Source organism: Pseudorca crassidens, chromosome 1 (assembly GCF_039906515.1).
Source record: "Pseudorca crassidens isolate mPseCra1 chromosome 1, mPseCra1.hap1, whole genome shotgun sequence".
In the NCBI taxonomy this organism is placed as follows: domain Eukaryota; kingdom Metazoa; phylum Chordata; class Mammalia; order Artiodactyla; family Delphinidae; genus Pseudorca; species Pseudorca crassidens.
Window position 1 is genome coordinate 125092435 of NC_090296.1, and position 27180 is coordinate 125119614.

Here is a 27180-nt window from a genome sequence, read left to right on the forward strand (position 1 = left end):
GATCCTGAAGGAAACAGGATATGTGACTGGGTGGGAACATTCTGTAGTCCTATCTGGGCATTCTTCTATTTGATAGATTAAAAAATGTCCCCTGTCACACTCTTTTTCACCCTATTAATTTTGGAGAAGCTGTAACTTGCTGGGTGGGTATTACTGCCTTAACAGTGTCTACAGGCTCAAACCTGTTCTTAACTCTGGTTGACCTCTTGCCTGGAGGTACGTGTACCTCAGTTTTCTCCTCAGCGGCCCACTTGAGACATGGTCTGCGTGTAATAGGAAAGGTGTAAGTAGCTAACCCTCCAAAGTTTGTTGCTTTTTACTGATCATAACTTCATGTGATTCATGTCAGGTCCTGTGCTTTTCTTCCAAACTCCCCATGACCCTTATAGCATCAAGCCCATGCTCTTCAGGTAGCCCCTCGCTTCTCTCTCCTGCCTCTGCCTTGTTCACCTTCCTGTACCCACATAGCCCTGGCCACTTCCTCTGCCTAGACCTTCAGAGGTCTCACGGCTTTCAGGTAGCCGCTCAGGGGTCAGCTCCCAGTAGAGGCCTTCCCCTGGCCCCTTTCCCATTACTCTTTCTTCACTGCAGTCATCACTGCGTGATGTTTGTATTGATCCCCACCCCCAAAATATAAGCTCCGTGAGAGTGGAAACTTCATTCCGTTATGTCAACCAATATGAGGCAAACTGGCACTTAGCACTGGTCATTGGAGCTCGAGAAAATTAAAAAACAAGCAAACAAAACCATCTGTCTCTCATACCAGCTCAATTTTAATTTTAAAGTGACGAATATACAGGTGGAATAAATTTTAAGCAACACCCTCCAAATTCTCTACATGACAAGGAGCTGAATGTAATTTTGCCTCATCATCAACTAGACAGTTTTCTAGCAATAATTTATTAGGAAGTCGCAGCACAGAAACAACACCCTGGAGTTGTGGTCCATTCGTCAATTGATTTTCATATAGGCTTAGTTGGAAGAATAGGTTTTATGTCTTTCCTGACTGATGGTCAAAGTGGGACAGGTGGGCTCTTTCTATACCTATTTTGAGCAAATTATGCCCACCCACTAGCCAGCTGGAGCCTGGTCCATCCACTGGACCTACCTGCCATGGGTCTCATCTACCCTTTGGCCCTCCTGGGGAGGTCCCTGGTCTGAGTCAAACTCTCAGATACTGTATAACCAATAAGGGTGGATCTGAAAAGTGGCCTCTGCTTTAACCCAGCAGCTTAGAAGGCAGGAGTTTTTCTTCATGACTGTTGTGGGAAGGAAAGGAGCAGTAATGGCTAAAGGTTGAGGTAACCCTAAATTTAAATTGTAGTCTGCCTGCCAGGAGTTAATGAATAATATCCCTCCCAACAAGTTATCATTTACAGTGGTAGTCCATACAGACTGCGGTCCAGAGTAGAACTTCAGTTCTCACTAAAACATTATCCCTTGAGCAGGAAGCCCTTTGTGATATGGCTGTGCAAGGAGAGGAACCATCCTTTGGAAGGGAGTTCAATCTGGGAGAATGAGGTGGTGCCTTTCCAGACCCTCAAGTCATCCAGGATCACTGGGCAGACAGGGAAGCTGGCTGTGCCACAGGGCTGAACCACCAGCATCTCCCGTGGATTCCGTTGCACTGAGGCTGCTGCAGACATGGATGGTTTCGTTATCTTTACAAGTAAGCACTTTGGTGGGAGAGCACTGCAAATGCTGTCAACAGAAAATAAAACAACAAAAAACAAGGTGCGGGGGGCGCAGGCAAACAGTTTTATCAGCGTTTCATTTAAAACACTGGTTTGTCCTCACCGCAAGGCCTGGAAGGTTCAGGAAGCTTCCAAGAGAGATGATCAGACACACACCCCGTTCCAAGCATTCAAGGGCACAGGACCGTGGGAACCAAGTTGGCCCTGAAGCCCACTCAGCGTGAACCAGGCACTGCAGCCAAGCCCAACCCACAGATGTGCTTTTATTCTTGAGGAGAAGCATCTAGAATGTAGATTCAGAAATGTCACATGAGCAGCCCTGAGATCATGCCCTCAGTAACTTTGCCATTATGCGGGAGGTGGGGAGGGGAAGAAACCGCAGAGCTAGATTTGGGCCAGGTCGCCCACTTCATGCCTGGAGGTTTGTAGGGGGCTGAGTGCTGTCGTCTGGGCTGTGCTTTATTGGTGGAACTGAACTATGGCAAAGCCACTAGAAGCACAAAGTGTCAGTGCGGTCACTGGCATCTCAGAAATATCCTGAAAATGTAAATAAACAGATTCCATATGCAGACTAGAGTGATTTACACTTAAAACATTTAAATATAAATTAAGCTATAACTTAAGTTACAACCAAAAGAAAAAAAAAGAAAAACCAAAAAGACACTCAGCAGTTGAGAATGCTGAACACATACACAGGACACCCCAAACACGAGGCCATTAAAGCGATGCCATTTTCATTGTGCCAACTTTATACATTCATCACGTGCTAGTCCGGCCGGGCCACGCTGCACCGGGCCACATCATGCCGTCTGGCACTGCACTCCGGCCCGGGGCCCGTCATCATCCTCCTCGTAGGCCTCCCTGTGCTGGCGCCAGTTCTGCTCATTGGGATTAAACTCCTTCAGCTCCACCTGATCCATGTCATCTGTAATCCTGACTTCCTGTCGAGGAGGGAGCAGAGCTTCCAGCTGGAGAAGGTTCTCTTGAGATAGCCAGTGTTTTTCAGGAAAAATAACCTGTAAAGGGTGAGGTGGGAAAGAGCAGTTCTTTCTTCCCTTCCCAGTTAAGGCATTTAATTATATGTCCCATGAGAATAAAACACATGCACTTACTAAAAACTGTATGATCAGAGCCCCTTTCTCCAGGGGTGCTTTGTAGATTGGCATTCCTTCATTACGCACACATTTCAGGTCCCCGTGCTTTACCACCTCACCTGCCGCAGAGAAGGTTTACTTATGAAACAGGAAGATGGAGGGCAGCCTGGAGAGGTCAGTCCCCGTGTTGGGAGAGCCTGGCGCAGACACCATCACCCCCACAGCAGCAGGCAAAGGCAGGGGTCACAGGGCATCTGACTAAAAAGCTGGTCCCGACCAGAAGGATGCCTGTCAGAGGAACCGGCTGGGTGAGGGGGATGAGAGGGAGGGGGGCGGGAGTGGAACCCTCTCTGACCCACGCACGGGGCTCCTGCAGTGTACCCAAGGAGGAGCGGGCTGAAGCCTCCATCATAAGGTTGGTTTAAAACAGTGAACTGGGAGTCAACACTCAGTCCGGGTAAACAGGGGCGATACCTGTCAGCCTGCCTCTTGCGTCAGGCTGTCACTACAACCTTCCCATGAGTGGGAGGAGAGTGTGCTCCTCACAGACTCAAGCAGAGCTTGGAGCAGGAATGGGCCTCAGAGTCCAGCCAGACCCCACCTGGCAGGAGAGCCAGCCTTCTGGGTGGGGGGCTCACAAGGTGGCTCCGGCCACAGGCAGTCTCCAGGAGCTGGTGGGCTGGATCTTAATTCTACACTTTTTCAAAAGGAATCGTGGGAGTTTAGTCCCCCCAGAGCTCTTGGTTTGCCCCCAAATCTAAAAATATCATTTCCTTCCAAACATGAAAAGAAAAGGGATAAAAGGGTCTCTTTAAAAAGTATGTTCTTCAGCTCAGTAATGAAAATGGACAAAGAAACAAATGTTCAGAAAAAATGGTTGGGGGGAGCCCAAACACTCATTTATTCAGCATCCCACTCCCCTGGATGAACTCTCTCAAGAGGAAATCTTTTGTTTTTTTGCGGTAGGCGGGGCTCTCACTGTTGTGGTCTCTCCAGTTGCGGAGCACAGGCTCCGGACGCGCAGGCTCCGCGGCATGTGGGATCTTCCCAGACCGGGGCACGAACCCGTGTCCCCTGCATCGGCAGGCGGACTCTCAACCACTGCACCACCAGGGAAGCCCCAAGAGGAAATCTTTTAAAGCATCTCATGGGAGTTTTTAAAATAAAGGGTGTGAAGGACTCTCTCCTTGGGGGTCATTCAGTGCAGGGCTGTGACTCACATGTGGCCCTCAGAGCTGCTGATTGCAGGAGGAGCCCATTAGCTAAATGGCCCCAGGCTCCTGGGCTTGTTATGGTCTTTGCTTTGTTTTTAATAGCTTTTCTGTCTCTTTGCTCCTGTCAGGTGTCACACTTCTTGTTGCTCTCAGCACAACTCCTCAGGCTTCTGCTTCTAACTCACCGCGGGGCAGGGAAACTGTGGGACCAAGCATGGGCAACCACGTGTAAGAGAAGGAAAGAGATGATGAGCCAGCTCTTCCGTGAGGTACAAATCTGCCTTCAGGGGGATCACACCCTGGCGAAGCTCTTAAGGCACTTTTTTCTTTAATCTCCTGATTCCCAGCCATGCTCAAGACAGCCTAAAGGCCTCTGGCGAGGAAGGCACTTCAGTAGCAGAAGAGAGAAGAGGAAATGAAGGAAAGAGAAATAAGCCAAAACAAGAAAAGAGGTGAAAGAAAAGAACTCAAACCAAGATAAATGAGCAAAAAGAAAAAGCACAAGAGAAATCTCCAGCAGAAGGTTTTCTGGACACCCTGCCCTTCCTTATAACTAAGCAAGGAAATGGGTTTCTCGGGGTTTACGACTTCCTTCCCTCTGGGGCTCACTTCCTCTCTTTCGTCCTTGGCTCCCAGTTTCCCTGTGGCTGGGATCAGCTGGGAGGCAGCAAGGAACACTGGGTTCCAATCCCATGGCAGAGGCCCCTGCTCCAGGGAGCTTGGCCAAGGACTAGCTTTCGCAAAGAAGTTACACAGCACCCCAAAGATGCTGCCCAGCTCATGCTCCCCGAAGGACTGGAATCAGGTCTGAGACAATGGTGGGGGTCTTGGACATGATACCAGGGGTCTTGGGCACACACCCTCTCACAGCCTGTGGCCTAGGGTTTTGTGTGAACTATGATCCCCAAACTTTCCTACAGAAGTGAGGGGAGGAATTGGGTACCTTGGGAGGCTTACAGAATGGAATCTAAAGGAAGGTGCTGTGTTTTAAATTTTCATGCATATTTTCATTATACTGCAGTGCTTTTCCACAATCCTTAAGTATATCTATACACAAACACAGAAATGAAAAATCAAACAGGGTAAAATTTTAACAATAGGCAAATCATACATGCGTGGTCTTCATACTGTTTTTATTTTTACAACTTTTTGTTAGTCTGAAATTGTTTCCAAATAAAAAGTAAAAAACAAAAGCAAAAAAACCCAAAACAAACCTCTGATCAAGACTTGGATATATAATTCCATTTCACTTATACCCAGAAAAGAGGAAACAGAAAAAGCCAAAGAGGAGAGTGGCAGAGAAAGAGAACAGGCCAGAAAGGGGAAGAGAGAAATGGACACAGAGGCAGGAAAGCCCTGGATGGAGGCTGGGGAGGCAAGGTGGCTCACTCTACTGGACTTAGGGTCTTAATTACACTGCCCTCGGACAGGCTTATTGGCTGGTTACCTCCCATCCCAGCTCTGAGCCTATCCCTCTAGCCTAAGCCTCAGATACCCACAGGAGAAGTCACTCCCTAACCCTGTGGCCAGCGAGGGGACCAGAGCGGCACTGCTCACGGCCAGTGATGGGGTCACGGATGTCTGGGTGGCTCAGCCACCACCGCACCTGTCCAGACATTCTTTGACATGGACAACTGACCTGAAGTGCTATTCGGAGGCAGCTTCAAGTTGAGGGCCCCAGCCTGGCCTCTCTCCCTTCTCCAATTTGCCTGGCCTCCTCACAGCCCCTTCCAGGCATGGACTCAACTGCAGTGAACACTAGCCCTCCTGGGAGCTGGGAGCCTGGCATCTACACACATGCTGGCAGGCTGAGCTCTCAGGCCTTTGAGAACCCTTTGGGTCCAGAGGCAGCTCCCTCAAGCTCCTGTGCCTGTGTGCAGACGGGCGGTTCTCTAGAAGCCGCCAAGGATAAGCTGGCAGGCAATGTCTTTTTTTTTCAGGAAAATTCTATTTTAAAATGTCTCTCACATGTAATCGACAACACAGAGGCTAGAGAAACATGGATGAATCAGCACAGATCACCATTTGATAGAAAAACACCACCTATTATCAGGTGTGTATTATTATACAAAAGTTAATTTTTAGGGCTTCCCTGGTGGTGCAGTGGTTGAGAGTCTGCCTGCCGATGCAGGGGACACGGGTTCGTGCCCCGGTCTGGGAGGATCCCACATGCCGTGGAGCGGCTAGGCCCGTGAGCCATGGCCATTGAGCCTGCGCGTCCGGAGCCTGTGCTCTGCAGCGGGAGAGGCCACGACAGTGAGAGGCCCGCGTACCGCAAAAAAAAAAAAAAAGTTAATTTTTAAAAAAATTTAAGTTAAATTGGAAGGTTCCAGGTAGAAGTTTAGATCCCCAAGATTCCTGTTTTGAGGCTCTTTCCCCAAAACTGAATTTTTTTCGTGGAGATTATAAAAGAAATTCATAAAATTCTCAAAAGTCCCTAGTGATGACTTTAAATTTAGAGAAAATCAAGTCACACTAACTTGTGCAACAGAAGTCAACCTTGAATGTGAAACCAGGCTAAGCTGCCAGCATCATTATGCCAAACGTACAGAAGAACTACAAGGAAACACATTTGAAACATTACCTGATTTGGATGTAATAATAAGGACTCGATCATCCAGTGTTTCTATCATCTTCTTGAAGCCACAAAGGGCTTCAGAAAGCTGAATTTTCATTTTCATGATCAAGTCATGGCCTCGTCTCTGAAAGACACTATGATCCTTCTGATCAAGCACAATTATGACATCACCAGGCTCCAGCTCAGGCTCCTGATCGCCTTCTCCATGAAACAGTATCTTTTGCCCATCTTTCATACCTATGAAACATCATCCCTTTCTGATTAGCCACTTCTCTTTAAAACCATACTTCCGACAAAGCTTTTGAAGAAGGCTCACAGAGAGCCCTCTGGGGGTTCTTTATTCATCAAACCTCCCAACCTCGTGCAGGCCTGGGGCTGGGATTACCACTGACCAAGAGGCCTCACTCTCCTCGGCATAACGAGGTTCCTCAGCCAAGTGTGCAGCAGGGAGAGTGGGAAACGAGGCCGCCACATCGCAAGTTCCCCGCGCACTCCCCGCCCTCCTGGCCATGCGATGCCACAGCTGACAGTGCACTGTGAGCAGAAGGTCCCCGCCTGCTTCTTGACGCACAAGCAGCACTGGGCTCTGGGGGCCTTCTACTAAGTCTCTGTGCACACAGGCACAGTGTTCAGTCCCTCCACGTGTGTGCTGGTTTGGGTGTTGATTTGTGTACTTTGGTCTCTCACCTAAATACATTTGCTGGATTAGGAAGCCACAGAATGATCAGGGGGGACAACTAAGAGGGAAAAAGACCCTAAAATGATGGCCCCAGGCAAAATGAACAGCAGGAGGAAGGTGCTAGATTTGGGAGAATCTGCTGCAACCGAGGGGAAATGTGTGGAGAAAAGGGACATACAGCTGTGAAGACTTAGATAAGCTTTTACGGCCAATGAGCGACAAAAGCCATTAGGAATAACACTCCCAGTGACTCTAAAGTAATAGTTTGAGAAGGGCAAGAGAGGGCAATTAACCAAAATCAAGGTTAAGTGACTTCCAGGGCATTGGAAAACCTTACAAAGAAGTTTTGTAAGCAAGAAAACTTTGGCAGGTGACATGGATGGAAATAAAGCCAGGGAGGGTCAATGGAAGATGCCCTGGGAATTGGAAGAACTGACGGCACACTCTAACGGCATTTAAATACCACTTGTGCTGTGTCTCGTTTCCCCGATACCTAACCCTTGTGCCCCACAATCAGCACCTCAGATGCACGTCCACCAGCGTGGGGCGCTACTGCTGCACAGACTCACCTTTCTCCACATGCACCTCGATAATCTTCTTCTCTCGGATGACCTTGGCACCACTGCAGCTTTCACAGCGGTCCTTGGGGTTGATGCGCTCGCCCTGGCCCTTGCACTCGATGCACACGGTCTGGATCTGCTGCACCATGCCCGGCCCGATCTGCTGGATGTGAATCTGCATCCCTCGCCCCTTGCACACTGGGCACTTCTCCACAGATCCCTTCTTCCCACCAACGCCTGTGGGGAGACAGGAACAAGGCTGTGCTCTTCCCTTAGAAGCATCTCTGCTGGGTGCCACCAGAGAAGGATCATGAGCCATGAAATTGGACACTGGGGTTTGAATTCTGACTATTTACAATCATGAAAAGCCATGTGGAAGAGCCTGGATGATTCTAGCCAAGCAGACAATATCCAGATGTTAACATGTAAGCACAAACATTTGTGCGTTTGGCTATACCAAGATAAATTCATTGCTTTAACTTCACCAAATGTGAATGCCTACGTGTGACCAGTGGAGACTGGAGAAAACAGCCCTGTCCACGAGGGTGGCTACCCAGCCCAGCCACTTCTCTGCGGGACAATGTGTGACCAAGTCACCAGATCTGACTTTTCTTGAAAAATCAGATTTTTAAAAATTACGTTAATTACATTTACATTTAAATCAAGGACAGCAAACTATGGCCAGCTGACTGGTTTTGTAAATAAAGCTTTATTGGAAGGACAGGTATGTCATCTGCTTGTTTACGGTCTATGGCTCCTTTTTTTTTTTTTTTTTGCGGTACGCGGGCCTCTTACTGTTGTGGCCTCTCCCGTTGCGGAGCGCAGGCTCAGCGGCCATGGCTCACGGGCCCAGCCGCTCCGTGGCATGTGGGATCTTCCCAGACCGGGGCACGAACCCATGTCCCCTGCATCGGCAGGCGGACTCTCAACCACTGCGCCACCAGGGAAGCCCAATCGCTCCTTTTGCGATAAGAGTTGAATAGTTATGACAGGGACTGCATGGCTCACGAAGCCCAGAAATACCTATCATCTGGCCCTTTACAGCAAAAGTCTGCCGACCCCTAGGTTGGGTCAACCATTCTTGATTTTTATATTTTTAAAATAATTGTCAACATATTAAATAAATGTGCAGTCCAAATAAAAAATGTACAGGGCCAAATGAAATGGATTTGCCCCTCAGGCTACCTGTTTGCAATCTCTGACCTTCACATTTAAAAAGATAAATTATTTTTCTCTGAATTGTAAAACAGTAAGAATTGTTTCCAGATCTAAGGGACCAGAACTATGAGACTCATTCAGAAATTCTTACCTTCACATTTCTCACAAATTACATTTTTCTGGAGAGCCAATTTCTTTGTGACTCCGTTATATAAATCTTCAAGAGTTACAGACAACTGATGTACAACATTCTTGCCTTACCGAGGGAAAAAGAAGACCAATTAGTAATACTGTATTAAATATACCACTGTATTAAATACCACCCATATGACCTTTAGTGGTGTGAAGTCTCAAACTGTGCCTGTGTCATTCATTCCCTTCCCTGTGGGAAGCAATGCTTGCTTCTGTCACACCTGGCCCATCCTCTGGCCCTTTGCCAGTATGAGAACTAATACCCTTTCTAGCTATGAGCTAATTATTCAATCATTTATAGATGTCAAAGACTTTCATCTTTATTTGCTAAAACAAATCTGAGAATGAGAGATCAATGAGGAAACCCAAGGCAACGTTAACCAATGAGATTGGTTAACTAGGTTCTCCCCATGAAAGGAGCCCTCTCCTTATAGATGATGCACGAAGTCAGTCTCTGGACCTTTAACTGAAACTCTTCCTTGAACATAACGTCCTTTAATTTTTGAGCCCTTCTGTGTCTTGTGGCCAAGTGGGAACGCTTTCATCTGTGGAAATCTTGTCTGTGCATCCAGGACAGTGGGCCTTTCATCTTCAGGGTGGGAGTCTGTCTGCTCTGGCACCATACCAGCCTGCCAGGACCCACAGCATCAGGTCCCTCTCTGCTGCCCATAGGGCTCTCGAAGTCACCGAGATGATGTCCTTGTTTATTGGCTGTCAACTTTGAGAGATGACTTAATTAAGGGCGTGAAGTTGTTCATCTCAAGACAGTGAGAGAGCTAGGCAAGAGGATACCCAAGGTTTTAATCACATCCACACTGTCAATTATATGAGCAGGCAACATACCCAGAAAACAGGGTAAGGATTTTTCCCTAATAAACCCTTTGTGATTTTCAGCACACTGTATTCACAGAATTGACAGCCAAGCTTTTCAAAGCTCAAAGTCAATTATAATGTGAGAACAAGTACAGCCTTATTTTTCCAGGGGCCTCTTGTTGACCTCAAACCACCCTTCTTAAACCTCAATGCAGAGCTTATCTTGATTTCACCCAGGATTTTAATAAGCTTGGTTATCTATCTGGTTTTGAGGTCCAAAGCAGAGTATCAACCGTAAGCAGGACAGGGGAAGGGGGCTATTAGAGACCACTGGTAACAGAGGTGACAGTCCAGAGCCTGGCAGGAGGTAAGAGGTATAGAAAAATTAGGAAGAACAAACCCAGAACTCAAAAACGGGGGCCTGGGGCCATTTCACCAATAGCTAAGTCTCTCAATTCACCTCTGGGGATGAAGCTGCTAGTCCTAATGCATTCTGAAGAGACAGGCAAAGTAGTTTCTTTTACAAAGATGTTCAAACATCAAGGGGTAAATTTTGTTACCTAGAAAATCTCCTGAGCAGGCTGAGAAAATGAGGCCACACTGCACATGGCAGAGCACCAGCCGGAAATAGAGCCCGCGGGCCCTGGCCCAAGTCAGGAGGCCTGGGAGGAAGCGTGCAGGAGGGGAGAAGAGCACTCTCGGCAGAGGTATCACTAATAACCACAGGAGGTGCCATTTATGTCCCTTAGGAACATAAATGGAACCTGACCCCAACAAAAGAGAAAAAGAGGGCAAGATGAACTTGAACTTCCTCCTTTCTCCTCACCGCCATTTGCTCCTTTTTTGTGTGTGTGTGTGGGGGGGGGGGGGGGGGGGGGCGGGGCACACCATTTGCAGGATCTTAGTTCCCTGACCAGGGACTGAACACAGGCCCCAGCAGTGAAAGCACCGAGTCCTAACCCCTGGATCACCAGGGAATTCCCCATTTGCTCCTTTATATGTGGTGTTGGGAAGGTGTCAGGCAATTAATTGCTAAATGCACTAAGAGATTCCAGGTAGACTAAACAAGCGATGAACTAAAGCTAATGATCCCCAAACATGACAACTACACCCTTTTAAGGCATGATCTGTCCTGATTCCAGCAACACGTACAATTTGGAAACTATAAAACTTGCTTAACGTCTTTCAAAGCAGTTACCTCTTCTCTCTCTAGCCATCCGTCCTCCGCCACCAAAGAACATGTCAAAGATGTCCATGGGGGAAGAGAAGCTGGGGCTGCCTGAGCCTCCTTCCTTAATTGCCTGCTCGCCGCCCTGGTCATAAATGTCCCTTTTCTTTGGATCTGAAAGCACTTCATATGCCTGGGATATGAGCTTAAACTTCAAAAGAAAAAAAGAGAGATTAAAAAGAGAAGGTTTGAGTTGTTCATGAAGCAAACCCACCATATAAATGCAATGACAGAGGGATTCTACACCCAACCCCCCAAACTAGCAGGTCTATATGTTATCTGAAACCTGACTTTTCCATTTAATCCCTTTGTAGAGTGGGATACATAGGGCAAACATTACTAAGGGATGAGAGGCAGGGCCACTGCAGAGAATAAGGATACAGAGCAGTAAGGAGGAGTTTCTCCCTCCTCAGGCCGCACCAGACAGGAAGAAGTAGAATGGAGCTAAGATACAGTGAGACCAGGCCAGGGCTTAACCTACAACTGGATAAAGCCCATGAGGGCTGCTTTCCAGCTCAGGAGGGCTGCTTTCCTAGGTTACTAGCATAAAATGCAACTACAGACATCCTGTGAGCATCCATCCGCATGCAGGCTGCAGACACTGTGAGCAAATCTGTCCTGATCTCCCCCCCAAAGTCCTGCCCCTCCCATAGTCTCCCCCATAGCTCACTTATTGGCAATTCCAAAACCTCATTTCCTCTCCCTCACATCTTATCTGTCAACAAGTCCTTCTGGTGCTACCTTCAAATGTCCATCTCCTGTACCCTAAGACAGAACACCCCATGTGTCACATGCCTGCCAAAAAGGTATCCTGGAATCCAACTGTAAGAAAAGAATCAGAAAACCCAAACTGAAGTATATTCTGCAAAACTAAAAGACAGGAAAACTAAATGCAGTGTGTGACCCTGGATTGGATCCTGGACTGGATCTTGCACTGGGGAAAAAATTGCTACAAAGGACACTGGAACAACTGGAAAAATGGGAATTTTTTTCTCAATGTTAAACTTCTTAAATTTGATAAATGTACTGTGATTATGTACAAGGATGTTGTTTTCCCAAGGATAAACATTTAGGGCTGAAAGGTTATGATGTATGCAACTTACCCTCAAAAGCTTTAGCAAATAATAATAATATAGGGAAAGCAAATGTGACGACCTATTTATAATCAGTGAAGGTACGTGAAAGAAAGGCAGGTGTTCATTGTACCACTCTCACCTTTTCTGCAGATATATGGAAGTTTTTAACATAAAATCAAAACACCACATAAAATATCCAAAATCTATCCCTTCTCACCACTACCACCACCACGCCCGCCCTGGAGGAGGACACCCTCCTTGGCCTGGATAGCCACAGTGACCTCCTCACTGGACTCCCATCTTCCACCTTCACCTCAGCTTTCAGTCTGTTCTCTGCACAGCAGCCAGAACTTGCCAGCCAATCACGTCAGTCCTCTGCCCCAAGCCCTCCAAGGGGCCCGGCTCACTTGGAGTAAAAGCCAGTTCTTATTCTGGTCTACAAGCCCAAACTGACACCTTTGACTCCAGCTCCCCGCAATTCTGCTCGTGTGCCATTGGCCTCCTTGCTGTTCCCCAATACCAGAGCACTTACTGCTGGGATGGTGTCCCCACTGCAGTGTCAGCTCCATGAGGACAGGTGGTTAGGTCAGCTTTGTCCACTGCCATATCCCCAAACCTAGAACACTGTCTGGCCTGTAGAAGGTACCTGGTAAATACTTGTTATATGAATGGCTCAATTCTGGGAATTGAGAAATGAATAAGTGAGATAGGGTCTTCGCCCTCCAGGGGAATGGTTTAGGAAGAAAAAAAAAATACAGAACATACAGGAAAAAAAAAGTACTTTGAATATACAAATATGGAAACTGACAGACACTAGGTTTTCTCTTGTACTACAGATCCCCGATAGAGATCTAATAAGTAACTAATAAATAATAAGTGATAGCTAATAAATAATAGCTAACAACTGGGTAATTTAAAAAACTGTCTTAGAGACATCAGAATCATACTCAAGGTAGTTAGGTCTTTTGGTGCGTTGATTCTCCCACCATTTCTGTAAAGAAGTAGGTATCGTTCACCACCACTCCTTTCCACAGAAGGAAAATAAGGTGTAGGGATTAGGTGCCCGGTAAGGAAGATCAGAAAACAACCAGGCCAGGCTGCCCCCAGGGAGTCTCTGGGCCTGTCTGTACTAGGTAAACATGCTTCAAGAGAATGTCCATTAGAAACACTCTGGATAATTGAAAGACTTTTGCACTTAACAGAACGGATGATTACTCTAAAAAGGAAAAGTAATGCCCCGTCACTTGGGGCATTCAACCAGAGGCCAGACCTCACAAAGGGGCGGGACTCCCACTACCCTGGGGGTGGGGGTGGGGTCTCAGCACTCCAGAGTCTAATTCAGTCCCTGCCTGACCCTCACCCATCTCACAATTGGAGACTAGTCCTCTGACCAGCTCACCTTTCAGACTGTAATAATGTGCCACAGTTCCTTTAATAAGATCATTACGCAGCTGGAAAAATGGCTTTGGAGACTATGGAGCAACTGGGGAAAGTATTTACTATAAAATATTCAGTGGTGAGGAAAAAAAAAAACCCTGTGTGCCAGGATGACCATGTACAATCACCCTGGAGAAAGCCTGGAAAGAAACACAGGGACAGCAGTTAGAGTGATGTGTACTTGGTGGGTTTTCCTCAATATTCTGAAATATTCTGCACTGTTATGCTCTCTTTTATGATCTTTTAACTTAAAAATCTATTATTCAAACTAAAAGTTACAATAGGGCTTCCCTGGTGGCACAGTGGTTGAGAGTGCGCCTGCCGATGCAGGTAACACGGGTTCGTGCCCTGATCCGGGAAGATACCACATGCCGCGCAGCGGCTGGGCCCGTGAGCCATGGCCGCTGAGCCTGCACATCCGGAGCCTGTGCTCCGCAACTGGAGAGGCCACAGCAGTGAGAGGCCCGCGTACCGCAAGAAAAAAAAAAAAAAAAAGTTACAGTAAAATTGGCCAAAAGACCAAACTCATCTCAAAAGCTGGCTGGGGTTAATAGCGAAGAACATGCCCCCTATCACGACCCCTGAAAGGGACTCGCTTACTGACCCGCTGCCCGTGTGTCTTTCAGAAAACCAGCTGCAGAAAAGTAGAGACTCCATACAGAACACCTGACAACAAACACCGACTGCCCAATGCTTAGCAACACAGGACAACAGGCCACAAAACAAAGACCAACACCATAATAGCCTTCTCAGTTGCCCTGGAGCAAGGGGGAACGGACTGGCTCAGTCTGTTTTTGAAGAGACATTAATAAAGTGACAAACTTGGGGGAAAAAAATTAAAAGGTTCCACCTATGAACAGATAAAGTAGACAAGAACTACACACAAACCTGCACAAAAAAGAAAAGGCCTACACAGTGTGCCCAGCCCACAGCAGGACCAAAAAGGAGGTATCTGGTGAGTGAATGAATGAATGAGTCCTCTCTAGGGAACTTTACAGCAGTTTCTATAAATTGTGTCCCCAGTCTCCTCAAACCCTTTCGTTTCTAGGCACTACAGGTAGCAAACAAGGAATCATAATTAAATGAGGATGAGGACTAGACCAGTGGTTCAGCCTATGGTCAGAGGTCGGAAGAAGTTTTAGCTGATAACTAAATTAAAGGGTTTTATCCCCTTCATGGAAGGTGGGAAGGGAAAAGTATTCCTGGAACATCACAGAACCCCCCACCTCTAAGCTGAAAGGGACCCGCCAGACACTTCAGGAGCCTCACTTAAGTGACACTAATTCAGTATCTGGCTATAAATAAATATTAGTTTAAAACAAATCAACCACCTCTGCCCAGGCAGGTATATGCAGGGCAACACCTACAGAAATGTAGTACAGGTTAAGTCCAATTTAAAAAAAAGCTTCAGAACGCCAAGAGCAGACTCACTCCAAAGGCACACAGCCATGACTTACTCTTGGAGAGTGCCTGAACTCACTCTTGGAGAGATCTGACCTGAACCAGGGTCAGAAGGCTTTCCCATGTGCCGCCTCTGAAACGTGAAATTAGAAGCCTGGGTGCGCTCTCCTTAAAGGCTACTCACAGAAACAGCCTACAGTGAATTTAGGGAGCACATCTATGAATCACCAACACCACGTAGAAAGCCAGTGACTTTAAAAGCTACAGTAAGCCACCTAAATATAGATGAGAAAGAACACGAGTAACAGACAAATGGTCTTCCAGGAAAGCATTTTAAACTTGTGACAGCGACACTCGGCACCTGTGGCTAAATATAAATATCCTATCACTGTTGCCACCCAGCCAACCTTCTTTAGGCAGGTTTCTCCAGCTTGGAAAAGCTAACACAGACAGGTATCTTGATACTACAGTCGTTTCCACGAGTCTAATGCTAGACAGGTAATCTATGGCTTCAAAAGTGGCCCAGGTGTCACTGCTATCAGCTACCACAAAAGCCCCACCTCCCAAAAGCCATCTAGGATACCCCAAGTTTTATAAGTAAATGGCAAGAAGTCAAAGGAGGAGTGGGAAGGCCAACAAGCTTTCCCAAGGATCAGTGCCTGATCTTTCTAATCACCTATTCTGGTGGGTAATGAGCTTCCTTGGGCATAAAAAACAGGTTGACTCTTTCTCTGTGAACTGGATGAAAAAGTTTAATTTAGGCCTCTATGATGCAGAGCATTTTTCAGCCTATTATTATTGGTACTTAGGATCCACTGCGGGTCATTTGTCACAGGAAACCTGTAATGTTCATATAAAATGATGTGTCAGGTTAAAGATCTCCATGTCCCTGTTTAATAAAGAAAAGGTGATTATTCAATGTCTGACAACCGTGATCAGGCAGGAGACAGGCACACAGAACAAATCCAGTCGGCCATTCTCAAGAAGGACACCGGGTTTGTCCAAGGTACTAACTCAGATTAAAGAAACTCACCTCTAGGGCTTATGCATCAACAGGGAATATGAGCAAAAAATAATTCAACCCCGGTCGTCCCCAGCAAGTACACAACTTCTTCTGGTCGCGTGTGCCTCAGTTTCCCGGCTTGCTGGCTGCCTTTCCGACAGGAATGCCCGCAAACCCTAGGAGAACTGGGCCCCCACGTTTCAGTCCCGGCCCTCCCCGGCGTTCGGAGGGGCCCTTGTGGAGCGAAGGGAGGAATGAATGGGCTGCGCGGGGGCTCACGAGGGGTCCCGGCGCCTCGGGCCCCGGCACCAGCCCAGATGCCCAGCCCGGCGAGGCTGGGGCTCGGCGAAGCGCCCTCCAACTGACCGCGCCGCGCCCCCTCCGCCTCGGACCACCCCCAGCCCCGGCCCCGCGGCGTGGTGCGCGGCACCTGGCGACCGCCTCTCCAACAAACGCGGCTCGGATTCCCCGCAGCCTTCAATAATTCACAGCCCCCGAGCTCCGGGCTGAATAATTGACGGCGGGCCCCGCGCGAGCCCGGCCCGCACCTTCTCGCCCTCATCCGGGTTCTTGTCCGGGTGGTACTTGAGCGCCAGCTTCCGATAGGCCTTCTTGATCTCCTCCGGGGAGGCGCTGGGCTTCACCCCCAGGATGTCATAGTACTCGGTCTCCTTCACCATCTTTTCTCTGCGGGGCGGGGCGGGCAGGACGGTCAGCGCGCCCCGGACGCCCCAGCCGGGCCCCTGGCCCGCGCCCCCGCCGCCCGCCCGCGGGTCACGGTCACGGTCACGGTCACGGCTGCTGCCGTTGCCGCCGCCGCCGCCGCCGCCCGGGGCTCTCTCCCGCCTGCGCCGGGATACCCTCCTCTCTCAGCTCTGCCGCACTCAAGCCGCCGGCTCCTCCGCGGCGGGTTTTATTCGGCGCCGGCGGAAGGTTCCGCAAGGAGACAGTGACGCCACAAAGGCCCAGAACCTTCGCGGAGGTTCCGGCGGCGCCTGGAGCTGACTGGCTGGGGCGCTGCGGTGGGTTAGAGGCCCGGACCCCCGACGCCCCGGCCCGGCGCGACCTCCCGGCTCACCCGGTCGCCTGTTCCTCCGGCCTGCAGTCTGAGTACCCGGAGCTCCAGTTCTGACTGCCGCCCCGGGCCATGTTGGGGGTCTTGGAAGACGGCTTCGGAGTGGAGGGCGCCTTCCGACGGCCGCCCCGCCACCCCGGGGCCGTCCCTTTTCCCTTGCGTGGGTCCGTGGGTCCGGCTGGCTCGAAGATCAGGTGGCCTGGAGGGCAGCGTCGGCGGGAACCCTGCCCCGAGGGGTTGGACTGGGAGGGCTGCGCCCTGCTGTCCCCACCCGGCCTCTCCCTGGGGGTGTGGCCGCCCTCTGTTTGGTTATGTCCCGGATGCGCCCTGAGGCATGCCTCGGATTGTTGCGTTTTTGAGGGGTTTGGAGTGGGTAGGGGCCCTCTACTGTGCTGGAGTCGCATTTCCTGAGGCCATTTCCTGAAGCTGCTGGCGCCCCCCGGGGCATCATCAAGGCTGAGGTGAGCCTAAGCCTTCCAGATACGTACAGTGGTGCTTTGCTGGCTCCAGCTGTGGACGGTGCTCTCTCAACTGCCCATAACTGGGAACCCTTGACGTCCCCCAGATGTGGGGAGTGACGCCCGTTAGATGTGAGCAGTGACGTCCCCCAGGTCTCCCAAAGGTGGGCAGTGCCCCCTCCCCTCCCCTCCAGAGCAGGCTCGTGGGCGCAGTGGGCGTGGGGGTGGGGTGGGAGAGCGGTTCTGGAGACTGCAGCAGGACCCTCACTGCCTGGTACAGTAACGGGTCCCTGACTTCCTTTTGCTGTGCCCAGCTCCCAGCAGGTGCCTGGTAGCAAGGATCACCACCCACTGCAGGAACGTGGGCGTGGGAAGCAGCACTATCAGAGAACTGCAGGCCTTCTTGCTCCAGCCCAGCCTTGACTTCTGCCGATGGTACACTGCCAGGGAGGGTTGGCCACTGCTCACCTGTCTGGGATCCCTTGGCCTCGTTTTGGGTCCTGTGGCTGAGGCAAGTACTATCCCCTCCTCCACGTGTTCAGTGGGGGTGAGAAATGACTTTTAACTTGCAAGAGAAAGTAAGCTGCTCATTTCTGTTCTTGGAGACATTGCTTTTTCCCTCTCAATTAGACCTCTGAAGAGCAGTAACCTCTGGCAGAGGTCAACAAACTTGGTTCCATCCCCAGATGTTATTAACTATATGAGCCTTAGCCTCTCTGAGCTTGTTTCCTCATCAGCAGGACACGGTCATTGCCGCCTGCCTGCCTGCCTGCCTTCCTCACAGGGCTCTTGCAAGGATCACATGGGATGATCACTGTGAAGGCTTCTAGCACACAGTGATCATCCAAATCTCGAACCTGGCTGTTCATAGGGATCACCTGGGAGCTTCTAAAAATCCCGGTGTCCAGGCTGCACCCCAGTCCAATTGCACCAGCACTTCTGGGGGTGGAACCCAAGCATCAGTACTTTTAAAGGTCCCCAGGTGATTCCACTGAGCAGCCAGAGCTGAGAACCACTGCCCTGCACCACACATTTATCCAGACTCAATAGTCTGGACCAGTGACACTGGCAGGAAGGGCATTTGTGGGTGGTCAGAGCCTATAGGCATAGAATGGGCCTATGAACTCTGGAACCAGTGAGACCTAGGTTCCAGTTGCTACCTCTGGCTGCCTGACCTTGGGCAGGTGATTTAACCTTTCTGAGCCTTAGATTCCTCAACCTTTTTATGAGGAAAATATTAAGAGTATCTACCTCATAAGCGCCTGAAGCCCCTGGCTCATAGTCTCATCACACAATGGTGCATTATATTCTTTTCACTTTTATCTAAGCTGAAGAAGCTGACAAAGATTCTCTCCTTTATGAAATTCTAGCCAGGCTCCTCTGAACCCTCTTCTCAACTAGGCCTCAGCCTTGGCCTGTAAAGACTTGAACAACCACTAGCATAGTTTCTAATAGCTCAAGGCTGCCTCCCTAAGGTGGCTCTAACACCGCCCCCCCTCCCCAAAGTGCCTGCCTGAGAAAAGGCTGCCAAAAATTTTTACTGTTTGTTCCAGCCAACACCTGAGGACACCTGAGGACAGAGCCTCTGTCTCCCAGTCTCTGTGAGAAAGTAGAATTCTAACTTCAATAATACCAGCTAGCAGACACCACTGGCCTAGTTGCATTTACACTTGACCTTTGGTAAGTTTTCATTTCTCTGACTCTACTGAGCCCCCAGGTGCCTCCCTCCCTTCTTCATTTTCACTTTAAAATACCCAGCTATTTCTGTCCAAATTAAAGTTGAGTTCAGTTCATGCTGGTCTCTTTTCCCTATTGCAATAGTTACTACTGATGAAAATCTCTCTTTACCACTTCAGCCAGCATCCAGATTTGTTTACGTTTGACAAAGCTCTGATGTTCTAGGACATTGTTTCCTCGAATTATGCATGGGAAGATTTGAGGCTGTGCACAGACGTTTCTTACTTTATCAGTTATGTGTTTGTTTTCATGGTTCACTTTTTCTGTATTGCAACCTTTATTGCAAGTGACATTGGTTTTCGAGTCACAGAAGGCAAGGTAAACTTTCATTTTTATTTAGGTTAAAAAAAGTAGATGGGGACTTCCCTGGATCCAGTGGTTAAGACTTCACCTTCATTGGAAGGCAGGGGGTGTGGCTTCAATCCCTGGTCGGGGAGCTAAGATCCACATGCCTCACAGCCAAAAAACCAAAACTAAAAAAGAAGCAAAAAACTAAAAATAGAACTACCATATGACCCAGCAATCCTACTACTGGGCACATACCCAGAGAAAACCATAATTCAAAAAGACACATGCGGGCTTCCCTGGTTGTGCAGTGGTTAAGAATCTGCCTGCGAATGCTGGCGGACACGGGTTCGAGCCCTGGTCTGGGAAGATCCCACATGCCGCGGAGCAACTAAGCCTGTGCACTGCAACTACTGAGCCTGCGCTCTAGAGCCCGCAAGCCACAACTACTGAGCCCACATGCCACAACTACTGAAGCCTGTGCACCTAGAGCCCGTGCTCTGGAACAAGACAAGCCACAGCAATGAGAAGCCTGTGCACCGCAACGAAGAGTAGCCCCCGCTCACCACAACTAGAGAAAGCCCATGTGCAGCAACGAAGACCCAACGCAGCCAAAAAAAAACAGACACATGCACCCCAGTGTTCATTGCAGCACTATTTACAATAGCCAGGTCATGGAAGCAACCTAAATGCCCATCGACAGACGAATAGATAAAGAAGATGTGGTACATATATACAATGGAATATTACTCAGCCATATAAAGGAACAAAGTTGGGTCATTTGTAGAGACATGGATGGACCTAGAGACTGTCATACAGAGTGAAGTAAGTCAGAGAAAAACAAATATCGTTTATTAACGTATATGTGTGGAATCTAGAAAAATGGTACAGATGAACCGGTTTGCAAGGCAGAAATAGCGACACAGATGTAGAGAACAAACATATGGACACCAAGGGGGGAAAGTTGGGGGGTGGGGGTGGGATGAACTGGGAGATTGGGGTTGACATATATACACTAATATGTTTAAAATAGATAACTAATAAGAACCTGCTGTATAAAAAAATAAAAACAAATGAACAAAAGGTATGTGTATAGGCACTTCCCTGGTGGCGCAGTGGTTAAGAATCCTCCTGCCAACCAGGTCGCAGCACAGCCGGGGCTGCCGCTCGCAGTAATCACTATTTTTTTTTTTTAATAATCACTATTGATATGAAAGCTTTATTTAGCCTTCATCTGCACCCTCCTAGTAGATAACGTTTTGCCACATTTTACTAGTGAGGTTGAGAGATGTATCATTTGTTTGTTGTTCTGTCCCCTCCCCCAGTATTAAACTGAAATTTGTGATTTGTTTAAACTCTGGGTGAATCATAGCTTAGTTTGCATGTCCAGCTAATTTGTTTCTATACGTTTGTTTGATTCTCTTTCTCCTTCTCTCAGGGCTTTTACAAATATATATATATGGATCTTCTGAGAAGGTTTTTGAGGTGCACATTTCTCTCTTTTGTTTTTCTCTTGATTTATGGACACGATGCTGAGATTCAATCACTACATGAAACTCCCAGCTGTGAAAACAAAACAAAAAACCCAAAGGGCTGTTTTTTGCACCAGCCCTGGGGAAGCTATGTGACGGTCGGAGGCCGGTTTCAGAAAGTTTCACCATTCTTTCCACCCTCTGTTCCTCTCTCTCCTCCAGAAGGAAGTTGATCCTAGTGATTTCAGCCCATGCGTTAAGCAGGAAACAATAATAAACGTGTAGAATTCATATTTTTCTAAAGGGAACTTAAAAACTCCCGCTGCGTTATGTACAAAACTGGTTTATGCCACATGAACACAGAATCCCAAGTTCGGTTTGGGTACTTTTCGTTCCGCTTTGCGTTCAGTTGTATAGTACTTCCAAGTTCAAAATGAGAAGAAAAAGCTGTTCTGTATCAAACCATCTAAGCAATAAATGTTATATTTTAAAGATGGAAAAAAAAATCTGCCTACCAGTGCAGGGGACGCAGGTTCGAGCCTGGTCTGGGAAGATTCCACATGCCGCGGAGCAGCTAAGCCCGTGTGCTGCAACTACTGAGCCTGAGCTGTAGAGCCCACGAACCACAACTACTGAGCCCACGTGCCACAACTACTGAAGCCCGTGCGCCTACAGCCCGTGCTCCGGAACAAGAGAAGCCACTGCGATGAGAAGCCCACGCACCGCAACGAAGAGTAGCCCCCGCTCGCCGCAACTAGGGAAAGCCTGCACGCAGCAACGAAGACCCAGTGCAGCCAACAATAAAATAAAGTTTAAAAAATAAGTAGATAAATATGTAAGGTAAGCAATATAAGTATATGATAGTACAGGTGACACAAGGATAAAGCAAAAATGACGGTACTTGGGAATTAGGGAAATGCTGATCCAATTCCACACCCCTCACTTTACAGCTGAGGAGACTTCTACACAAAGAGGCAAAACTAAAAGTCATAGGTTGGGCATTTTCCCTGAATCCCAGTACCAGACTCCCCGTGTGACCCTGGGTGGGAGGAGAGTCAAAGCAAGCACAGAAATAGCTCTTGCAAAGGCAGCCTGGGACAGGTTCTCCATGGAGTCTACTGAAGAGGGAGAGCCGCCTGTGATTGGGGAAGGGGTCTGGAAGGACTTCCAGGGGGAGGGTATGTGCCCTAAACCAGGCAGTGAGAGCTACCTGGGGCAGAGGTGGGAGGGAGGGGTGTCCTGCTTGAAGGGACAGCAGAATAAAGGCAGAGAGCACAGTGCTGGCATGGATGAAGGCTCTGAATTGGGAGAGAAGTGGAGATAGGTACAGCAGAGCCCGGAATGCCTCAGGGAGGAGTTTGTTCCTCCTCTGATGGCCCCTGGGAGCCACTGAAGGTCTCAGAGCAGGAGCAGCCTTCTGGGAGGAATAACCAGGGGCTGGGAGAGGTCTGAGCTGGGCGTGCAGATGTGAGAGCCCCCTCCAAAGAGGGGCCAAGGGGTTGACAGGCTGGCCTAGAGGGAGAGTGTAGAGAGAGGAAGAAGGTAGCAAGGAGAAGCTACGGGGAACACCTGCCTTTAGGAAGTAGGAGGAGGAAGAACAGCCATCAGAGAGGCAAGAGAAGCAGGAATGTAGAGAGGAGCCCAAACCATGAGAGGCTAGGGTGGTGAAAGGAGCAGAGGGCCAGTGCCCAGGCGGCACCCAGGCCGGGAACGGTGGAGCTGGTGCTTGCGGGGCGCAGGGGGTTGTCACAGGGTTTCTCCAATGGGAGGATGTTAATTTGTTGGCCCCTAAAATAGCAGTTGTCACTCCAGGCCACTGTTTGACTATCCCTAAGGACTTCTGCTTGGAGAGGCCCTGCCTCTCACTGGCTGTGCAACTTTGGGCAAATTACCTCTCCCTGAACCTCAATTCCCACCTCTGTAAAACGGGGATAAGAACAGCAACTTCATGGGCTTATTGTACAGATTAATGGGGACAGTATTAGCCTGTGCCTGGCAGAGAGCCAGCGCTCTCAGATGGAATTTCTTGGTTGTACCACCGCAGAGGGTCGGTGTGCACGTGCTGAGTGCTGGCTCTGTGCTGGACACTGGCAGTACAGTGCTGCGTGCAGGCCGAGTCTGCCCTGGAGGAGCTCACAGTCTGGCCAGGCTTGAGCACCTGAATCTCGGCACTCTGGGGAACCCCCAGCGTGGGCCCATTTTGCCAGCACTCCAGCCCCTGGAGTTTTTCCAAGAACTTGTACTGAAATAGTTATCCACAGCCACCTTGCTTTGACAAAACCCAAGGTTCTGTGATGTTTCTGTGGGTGAGGGCATGGTCTCTGAGAGCCCGCTTCCCCCCTGGAGCTCAGCCTTCATCCAGAGCGGCTGCTCCCAGAGGTCGGGGGTGCCTCTCATTGGGGGAGAAAGAACTAAGAAAGTGAGGGAGTGGTCATCCTGCTGCATATCTGTACTTTACAGACAAAGTTCCCATCAGGGCACCCCTCTCATGAGGTCACAGAGTCCAGAGGTAGGACATGGATCCGTCCTTTCAGCATGTCAGGAAAGCACCTTCTGCATCCCAGCACTGTGGGAGGCTTGGGAGCACATCTGGGAACCGACAGAGCCTACACGGGCCAGCGGGGAAATAAACCTCTAACTCCGCATTTTGATGAGAGCCACGGAGGAAGAGTATTCATTCTCTTGAGTTCTGGGTGGTCAGGGAGGTCGTGTGTGTGTGTGTTGTGATGTTTACGTTGAGACCTAGAGGTTGAGAAGGAGGCTTCTCTGCAGGGCCTGCGGTAGAGTTCCAGGCCCAGGCAGCAGCACAGGTGAAGGCCCTGATACGTGTAAGACCTTGACCTCTTCAAAGAACCAGTGTTTCTGGAACAGAGTTGGAGTGGGGTGTGGACCACTGGGCAGAGTTGGATTCTAAGAGTTGAAGCCCCCAAAGGGCTTGAAGTGGTGCACTTTAAGAAATTGTTGTATATTTATTCAATAATATTTATTGTTTTCCTTTATTTCAGCAAAATCGCTATATTATTATAAACAGCCTCATTGCATACTTTGTGTTCTGTTTTCAGTAATGCCAGATGACAAAACATTTCTTGAGTCATTGTGGCTCTTAGTTTTAATCTGGAGACGCTTTGCTCTTCTGAGGCAGAGCAAAATTCTCAAAGCAACACTTAGATTCAGAAGTGAATCATGAATTTTATGCATCATGCTGGAACATTGCAATGGGGTCACATAAGATAAGAGTTCCTGTAGAAATATTACAGATATTTTAATTTCATCATATAATTGTTATCAATTCTTTAAAACAGCTTTCTTGAGGTATAATTGACCTACAGTGACTTGCACATAATGAAATGTACCATTTGATACAGTTTGGTATATGTATATAGCTATGAAACTATCACCTTAAGGTCGCAAACATCCATCACTCCTCACCCTCATGAGAGAGTGTGCACTTAAAAGACGACCTGCCCCACCTTGCCCTGGTCAGCTGCTGAGCTGGGCCCAGAAGCCTATTCTGCTGTCTCCTAATTTGGTTCTTTCCAGGAAATAAACCCATCAGTGCCCTTGGGTGTGATGCTGGCTCTACCACTCCCTAGCTGTGTGACTTTGGCCAAGGGTTACTTAACTTGGCTGCCTCAGTTTGTCATCTATGAAAGAGTACCTACCTCATAGGGCTGTGGGGCATATATAAGATTATATATATGATTATACACACACACGTATATATAAATTACCCAGTAAAAAGGTCTTAGGACAGTACTCGGCACAACATGCAATAAACGTTGGCTGCTGTTATTTGATGCAAAGAGGTCTGTAAATGCATTTGCCTAGAAGTATCACATTGGGAAATACAAAAAGCCCAGTGGGATGGAAGGCTGAAATCTCTCTCCCTTCTCCAGAACTGAGCTGAGACACTCACCTTAATGACACCACTGTTACAGGATGCCCTGTGTGTCTAGTTAATGCCATACTTATTTAATAGTTTCTTCAGATCTGTCCATGTCCTTGACCGGTCCTGTCTCATATTAAGTATGGTTCTTAGCAAATTACAGACTATCCCAGCCCAGGAGGGAGGAGTTGGTGTCCCCCTTAGACACTCAGGCTGTCATCAATTCCTCTCTCCCTCCTTCCTCGTCACCGGAGGCTCTGGCTACTCCTCAGAAAAGCCTCCCAGATCTGCCCTCTGCCTTAAGACGAGCCCTCATCCTCCTTGCCTAGCCCCCTCTAATCACTCTCCTTCAATGCCAGCTACTTGTGCAGCAGCCAGATGGTGACATTTCCAGAAGCCCAGCTCTGTTCCAGTCACAGTCCAGCTCTAAAGCCTTTGATGGATCCCTGAACGGAATAATCAAATCCAAATTCTTTCCCTTGGCATTGAAGTTTCTCCATGGTCTGAACCCAGCTCACCCTTCTTGGCTCCAAGTCCCACTCAGAACCCTTATTTGCACTGTCAGAATAGCGCAGTGCTGTTCACTAGCTCAGGACTTAGGAGAACAAGCCTGGAATCTGTTCAGAAGCAGAGACACCGCAATTCTATTGTGATGACAGGAAGTAACATTTAAAGAAACACGGACATCTAAGTAGATGACTTTGAGTTCTCAGAATAGAAACCATCTTTGGAAAAAATGTTAGTAAACACATTAGAGAGGAGTTTGAGATTCTCTGGGCAGGGCCTTAAAAGATGATGGCAAATTTCCTGGCATGACACAGAGGAGGAATTTATGTCCTGGGGAAGGAAGGTGGAGGCAAATGAGAAGAGAGGAGGGAGGAGAGCTGGCAAGATGAAGAGCATCTTGGATGAAGGGGGCTGTCAGCTCCTCCTCTGTCTCACCTCCATCCCAGCCCATCTTTAGTCTGCTAAACTCCCAAACATTTGGTGGGGGTGGGTGTGAGTGAGTGTACATGCACACGTGCATGTGTGTGATGGGGTGTGTGCGTGTGTGTTTGTAGGGTAGAGTAGATCTAGAAGGAGGGGTTGAGCATATTATACAGAGAAGACCGCAGGAACTTCAGCCTCTGGGAAGGCATCAAAGTTGTGGGGAGAGTTCTGGAATGCTACCGGCTGTCGAGTTTGGGGGATTTGAGCCGATTTTACCTACTTTAATGATCATCTGGTTCCATTTATAATTATTACTATTGTCATTACCAAAAAAACCCCTCTAAAAAGATACTCCCTCCTGGGAGAAACACAGAAGAAAGAACAGAATTTTGCTGCAAAACAGAGATCCTTTAGAAATGCTTGCTAGGGCTTCCCTGGTGGCTCAGTGGTTGAGAGTCCGCCTGCCGATGCAGGGGACACGGGTTCGTGCCCCGGTCCGGGAAGATCCCACATGCCGTGGAGCGGCTGGGCCCGTGAGCCATGACCGCTGAGCCTGTGCGTCCGGAGGCTGTGCTCCACCACGGGAGAGGCCACAGCAGTGAGAGGCCCGCGTACCGCAAAAAAAAAAAAAAAACAACTGGAACTAGAAATGCTTGCTTGTCAGAAATATATCTTTCCTTTCTGGTTAGTGGATGAGTGGTTTGTGGAAGAGGGCCCTGGAAAACATCAGGCTCTGAACAAAAAAACTGAAAATGGCCAGTAACCATATTGTAAAAGTTCAACCTCACTGCTCATCAAAGGACTGCAAACTAAAACAGCAGCGAGGTATATATACTGTTTGCCAGTGAGGACCAAGAGACTCTAGGTCTTTACAGAAACCCCTGGTCGCTGTACAGTGGGGAGAGAGAGCACCATGTCCCCCTGCTTCAGGCCTCCCAGAGACCAGACGACAAGTGTCCCAAACTTGGGTCCAAGTCCCACTCCCAGCAGCCACAGAGAGCACGTCCCCCTACACACCCAGAGGCGGGGGGCAGAATTCAGAAAATCCCAGCATGAACCTGGGAGGGACCATTGTAACCCCAAAGAGGCCAACCTTGATCATGTTTAGGTTTTCATAGTACTTTATTAAAGTATAAATTACACATAGTAAAATACACAGAACTCCAGTGGACCGATCAGTGACTTTACACACGTGTATACCCATGTGACC

The 27180-nt window shown here is 48.7% G+C and overlaps 1 protein-coding gene and 1 long non-coding RNA gene across 7 annotated transcripts; one reads left to right on the top strand and one right to left on the bottom strand.

The window, feature by feature from the left end:
- Positions 1 to 751: 751 nt before the first annotated feature.
- Positions 752 to 17339, bottom strand: DNAJA4 (DnaJ heat shock protein family (Hsp40) member A4). 3 transcript variants are annotated; one of them, XM_067755265.1, is made up of 8 exons: positions 17206 to 17339; positions 16676 to 16814; positions 11181 to 11361; positions 9129 to 9233; positions 7829 to 8056; positions 6587 to 6817; positions 2807 to 2907; positions 752 to 2710 (listed from the first exon to the last, which is right to left on the bottom strand). In XM_067755265.1, exons 1-8 carry the CDS (start codon positions 17274 to 17276, stop codon positions 2495 to 2497), a joined length of 1272 nt encoding a protein of 423 aa, XP_067611366.1. In that variant the 5' UTR covers positions 17277 to 17339; the 3' UTR covers positions 752 to 2494. The 3 variants fall into 3 exon arrangements, with proteins under 3 accessions (XP_067611366.1, XP_067611378.1, XP_067611376.1); XM_067755277.1 differs by lacking the exons at positions 16676 to 16814; positions 17206 to 17339 and adding an exon at positions 16158 to 16403; XM_067755275.1 differs by lacking the exon at positions 2807 to 2907 and having other exon boundaries at positions 2556 to 2710.
- LOC137232699 (uncharacterized) lies at positions 17258 to 21114 on the top strand. Of its 4 annotated transcripts, none has more exons than XR_010947157.1 (4): positions 17258 to 17396; positions 17975 to 18171; positions 19214 to 19340; positions 19738 to 21114. It is a non-coding gene; the product is annotated as an uncharacterized lncRNA (long non-coding RNA). The 4 variants fall into 4 exon arrangements; XR_010947156.1 differs by lacking the exon at positions 17258 to 17396 and adding an exon at positions 17473 to 17824 and having other exon boundaries at positions 19517 to 21114; XR_010947154.1 differs by lacking the exon at positions 17258 to 17396 and adding an exon at positions 17473 to 17824.
- The last annotated feature ends 6066 nt before the right edge of the window (positions 21115 to 27180 follow it).

Bases quoted from the DNA above. Each gene is read 5' to 3' on its own strand.
- DNAJA4 (XM_067755265.1), bottom strand. From the start codon at position 17,276: ATGGCCCGGGGCGGCAGTCAGAACTGGAGCTCCGGGTACTCAGACTGC. The intron at 9,234-11,180 runs GTAACTGCTTTG...TCCCTCGGTAAG, and splicing joins GATGGCTAGAGAGAGAAGAG to GCAAGAATGTTGTACATCAG. The intron at 2,908-6,586 runs GTAATGTTTCAA...TCTCTGCGGCAG, and splicing joins TATTATTACATCCAAATCAG to GTGAGGTGGTAAAGCACGGG.